This window comes from Apteryx rowi, unplaced genomic scaffold (assembly GCF_003343035.1).
Source record: "Apteryx rowi isolate R43461 unplaced genomic scaffold, aptRow1 scaffold_555, whole genome shotgun sequence".
In the NCBI taxonomy this organism is placed as follows: Eukaryota; Metazoa; Chordata; class Aves; order Apterygiformes; family Apterygidae; genus Apteryx; species Apteryx rowi.
This window is the reverse complement of record NW_020450822.1, coordinates 476,311-480,676: the sequence shown is the minus strand read 5'-3', so window position 1 is coordinate 480,676 and position 4,366 is coordinate 476,311. Positions and strand designations below refer to the sequence as shown.

The window sequence follows — 4,366 nt, the reverse complement described above, 5'->3', positions numbered from 1 at the left end:
GAAGGTCCCCACCTGAGGCCAGAGCTCACGTGAGCCTCCTGCTGGTAGCCGCGAGCAGCACCCCCTGCTGGCCTCACTCACCCCCAGGCCAGCGGCCCCCCTGGCCCTTAGCACCCACCGGGAAAATCGCAGGGCCCAAACACATCCCCGCAGTGCAAAGGCGAGCTGCCCTCCTGCCTAGGGAGTGCAGGGCGCAAGCGCAGCCCCCGCACCAGTGTCTTTATTTACAGTCCTTGCACCAGGTGCTGGCAGCACAGGGAGGAAGAAGAGAAGGGCTTTTGGGCAGAGCTCACGTCCTCACCCAGAGTTGGGCACAGTGCTCTGGGACAAGCTGAGAGGCCCCAGGAGCAGGAGACGACGCTTAAGCGGCCACGTTCTGCCATATACCCCAGCCTGGCAGGGCTGGGCCCGCAGCGCGGTGCGGAGACCCCCACCTGCTCCCTGCAGAGCTGCCCCCAGGACAAGAGTAAGGCTTGCAAGTTTACAACCACAGCCGGCCCAGAGTGCTGTCCCTCGGAGGAATCAAGTACCCCTCCAGTCAAATCCCTTTTCCTTCAGTACTTGCAGGACACAGCTGTGTGAGATGACCAAATGCCACAGAGCGCACGGCACCCGTGCTGGATGCCTACAGCTCGTCAGCTGGGCTGTGGGCGAGGGGAGCCTTCTCCTGAATGCCGCTCTCCTCCAGGGTCTCCCCCATGGCTGGGAGGCTGTTGGCTCCCTTGCTCTGCTCCTGCCTGGCTTTCTTCTTCTTCTTCCCACTCTTTTTCTTGCTCTGTTTCTCCCCCACACTTGCCAGGTCACCCTTCTTGCCGGTCCACTTCTCTGCCAGGCAGCCTGGGGAAGACATGGGCAGAGGGGGCCTTGAGGGAGATGCTGGGCTCCCCCTGCCCTGGCTGGGCTCCCCCACAAGCATGCACAGCCTACGGTGACAGCAAAATCCCACTTACTTGCATCCTTCCCTTTTAGCACATGGTCAGCGCAGAGAAACTGGGAGAGATCTTCCTGCTGGTGGTGCCTGTACCAGTCCTCTATCACATCTTCATACTCCTCCACCAGCACATCGCACTAGCGGAGAAAGGAGAGCCCAGCTCTAGGCACGCATGGCCAGGGCAGCAGCTCCTGCCCACGCATCTGCTGCCTGGGATGTGTGCCAGATCCGTCCCTCTGAACCCAAGGCTGGTGGCCCCTGCTCCAGCCTGCAAGCCCGCACCAGCCATCAAAGGCCAGTCGACCTGGGAACGGTACCTGCTTTTTGAGGTCGGCCACCTCCGCCGAGGTCTCGTTCCACAGCTCATAGGGGATGTCCATCACCACTTTGACACCCTTGTGCACCAGGTTGTGTAGAGTCTCAAACGTCTCCGACATGCCCTGGGAGAGAAGAGCAGCCCTTGTGAAGCAACACTTCCCCCCACCTGGCTCCTGCTCTCTCCTTCCAGACACAGGCCGCACGACGTTGCCCAGGGATTCAGACCTGCGCAGGATGGCTGCAATCAGGGGACCCATGCTATCAGTGTCACCAGGACAGCGTTTAACTGGCAGCGAGTCCCTCTCTGCAATGATCCCCTGATCATAAACAAAGCTGGAAAACACAGGCCAGGCAACACGGCCCCTTGAGGCTCAGCAGGTTCCCTCCTGAGCAAGGGAGGACTTGGGCCTGCCCCATCATCCCTCAACTGACCTTGGAGCCAGCATTCTGTTAGCTTTCGGGGGATACAGATGAGGGGACGAAACACGGACCCAAGGTTCAGTGCTCTGACGGTGCAGGGACAGGTGTGAGGGACACTTACAGAAGCACGTGACTGGAGGACAACCCTCACCTTTGCAAATCTGTTGCTGCCACTCCTTTCCTTGTGCAGATTGTAGTCCAGAAGCCTCTTACAGATGTTCTCCGTCACCTCAATTAACCGGATGTCCCTGCACAGAGAAAATGGGAGGGGAAGGGCTCGGCGCTGCTCTGCAGGAACACCTGCAGCACCATGCCAGGCCTCAGACCAGGCAGCACGTGACAGGCGCTGTGGCTCCCAGGCTCTCCCAAGCAGGAGGAAAACACCACAGGCAACTCTGCCCACCAGACAGAACTGGTGCATTTTGGCACCCAGACACTCAGGGAAGTTGTGTGCAGCTGATTTGGGATGTTCCCAGCTCCAGGGGTGGTGACAGGAGACCCTCCCTTTCGCTCGCCTGAGTCACTTACGACTGTGTGTACTTGACAGGTGAGCCCTTCCTGTCCAGGAAGCCATACTTCGTGTCAATTACTTCCTTCGTCTTGCCTGTCTCCTCAAAAGCGGATTTCAGCTCCAGCGCCACATACTTGCACACTGCAGGACAGAAAGCAGAGGTGGGTCAGTAGGTTTTACTGCTCTTGGGCAGACAGCACACTTCAGGCTGTCGCTCCCGGCGAACAGGACTGCTTTAGAAGCAAACGGCAGGAGTCAGGCTCACTAGAGCTGTCACGAGCAGAAAAGAGACACCTTTGCTACTGTAAGGAGAAAGAAATAAGCAGGAACATCTCCAACGATTCCAGAGGAGATGTCTTGAAGCAGGAAGGCCTGAATCAATGCTTCAGTACAAGCTCATCCAAACAGCCAGCTGTTATGTCACAGCTGGGAAGGGAGACAACGGCTCCTTGTAATTTCACCTGCAGGTGCCCTGAGACAGCTCCACTTTCCAGCCATGAAGAGCCTTATCCCTTCCGCCCTGGCAGAGGATGAGTCTTCTTGCAGTGCCAGCGACAGCCTCGCTGTGACTCACAGCTTGTGCTCTCAACATCAACGCGTCGCACCCGATAATGGCTCTGCCAGCACCCAGGGGAGGTGGAGATGCAGGGGCTGGGGCTGAGGGCAGTGGGCCCTGCTCCAGGGGAGCGTGTGGGCAGCCGGCATTTGGGATCAGAGTGGCTCACAGGGTCAGCGCCGCAGGATGAGGTGGTGGCTGCGGCCTGCATTGTTGTATGTGGGGCTGTCGGCCCCAGCAGTGCTGTGCCAGGCACCGTGTGTAGTACTGTGGCACCACTAACTTTATAACAGTTTATACTTTCCTTTATAAAACAGGGAGAAAAAAGCTTTATTTCCTCTGTAACAAACAGTCCAACAGAGCTGTAGAAACCGAGAGAGGGAGAAGAGAGAAACATCTCTGGGCTTTACAGGTTTAAGCGTGGAGAGAAGGAAGCTGGGTGCTCTGCAGCCCATACTCCCCTGCGAGATCGGGGCCCTGGCAGGCTCCAGAAGGCCTTGTCCCACGCTGCACGCTCTCATTTCCACAGTCCACCTTGTTCTTCAGCCCTGCTTTGGGAGAAAGACCAAGCATCTCCAGCAGGAATGGTCCGACAGCTGTGAGCCACTGCACATTCTCCCAGGCACATGGATGGAGGGAGAGGTGCTGCAGGCAGGAGGGCAGCGAGGGGGTTGCTCCAGGGTTGCGGTGCCCATATCTGCCTGTAAGCACCGCCTGCACCTCTCTGCCCACATCGAGGGCTGAGCGCTCCTTCCTGCAGCCCCTTGCTCCTCCCTCGTGGGCCTCCCTTTCCACACAACACCCGGCTGCTGCAGAGTCTCCACCTCTGCCAGGAGCACTCACTGCCCAGTCCAGTTATTTAGATACTGCCCACTGCTGTCGCTGCTGGCTCATACAGGTCCCAAACCTGGGCAGGAAGAGGAGCAACACACAGTCAATGCTCACCACGACGCTTTGTCGAGGTTGTGCGGGTGCCGCAGCGCAGCTCAGACGTCAGTGTCTCCAGAGCTTCTTCCCCAGTAGCGAAAGCTTTGCAGAGAGCTCCAGAGTTGCTCGTCTTCCTTTTCTCTTAACCATCAAGCTCCACATGTGCCTATGGCTGTGCTCTGAGAGCCTAGAAACACAACTAAGCCAGAGGAAGCCACAGCAGACAGCAAAGGCCTGTCACGACCTACCCCGACTCGTCCGCGCTGCTGGGGTTGCTTGTGAACCAAGGGAGGAAGCAGTCGCCGGTGGGGGGGGAACCCAGCCCCTGTCCAGACACCAGCCTGGAGCCTCCCGGGAGCCCGCCCCCAGCCCCGCTCACCCTCGCACTTGCTGGGCAGCCGCACCCAGTCCGCGTCGTCGCCGCCGCCCGCGCCGAGCAGCGCCGCCGCCACCAGCACCGCCGCTGCCGCCGCTGCCGCCGCCATAGCTTCGCTTCCGGGGCCGTGCTTCCGGGAACAGTCCGCCCCGCCGGGTAACCATGGAAACCGGGCGGCACCGGCCAATCGGAGCGGCGCGCGCGTCCCCCGCGGCCAATCCCGCCCGCCCGCCGCCAGCCAATACGGGCGCTCCGAGGCCCGCCGCGCTCGGCTGCCGTGGAATTTCATCCGGGCCGCGCGCCCCACGCGCAGGCGGCGGCGCCCAC

General features: G+C 60.1%; 2 protein-coding genes across 3 annotated transcripts in view; both read right to left on the bottom strand.

The window, feature by feature from the left end:
* Positions 1–383, bottom strand: part of GNMT (glycine N-methyltransferase) — a 2,348-nt gene extending 1,965 nt beyond the window's left edge. The window contains exon 1 of the mRNA XM_026081580.1: positions 294–383. Within this exon, the coding sequence (XP_025937365.1) occupies positions 294–383 (90 nt within the window). The remainder of the gene's footprint in view (positions 1–293) is intronic.
* On the bottom strand, positions 172–4,163 carry CNPY3 (canopy FGF signaling regulator 3). 2 transcript variants are annotated; one of them, XM_026081599.1, is made up of 6 exons: positions 4,043–4,163; positions 2,198–2,321; positions 1,821–1,917; positions 1,249–1,371; positions 951–1,068; positions 172–837 (listed from the first exon to the last, which is right to left on the bottom strand). In XM_026081599.1, the coding sequence occupies exons 1-6, from the start codon at positions 4,146–4,148 to the stop codon at positions 626–628; spliced, it is 780 nt and encodes a 259-aa protein (XP_025937384.1). In that variant the 5' UTR covers positions 4,149–4,163; the 3' UTR covers positions 172–625. The 2 variants fall into 2 exon arrangements, with proteins under 2 accessions (XP_025937384.1, XP_025937383.1); XM_026081598.1 differs by lacking the exon at positions 4,043–4,163 and adding an exon at positions 3,198–3,661.
* Between the last annotated feature and the right edge of the window lie 203 nt (positions 4,164–4,366).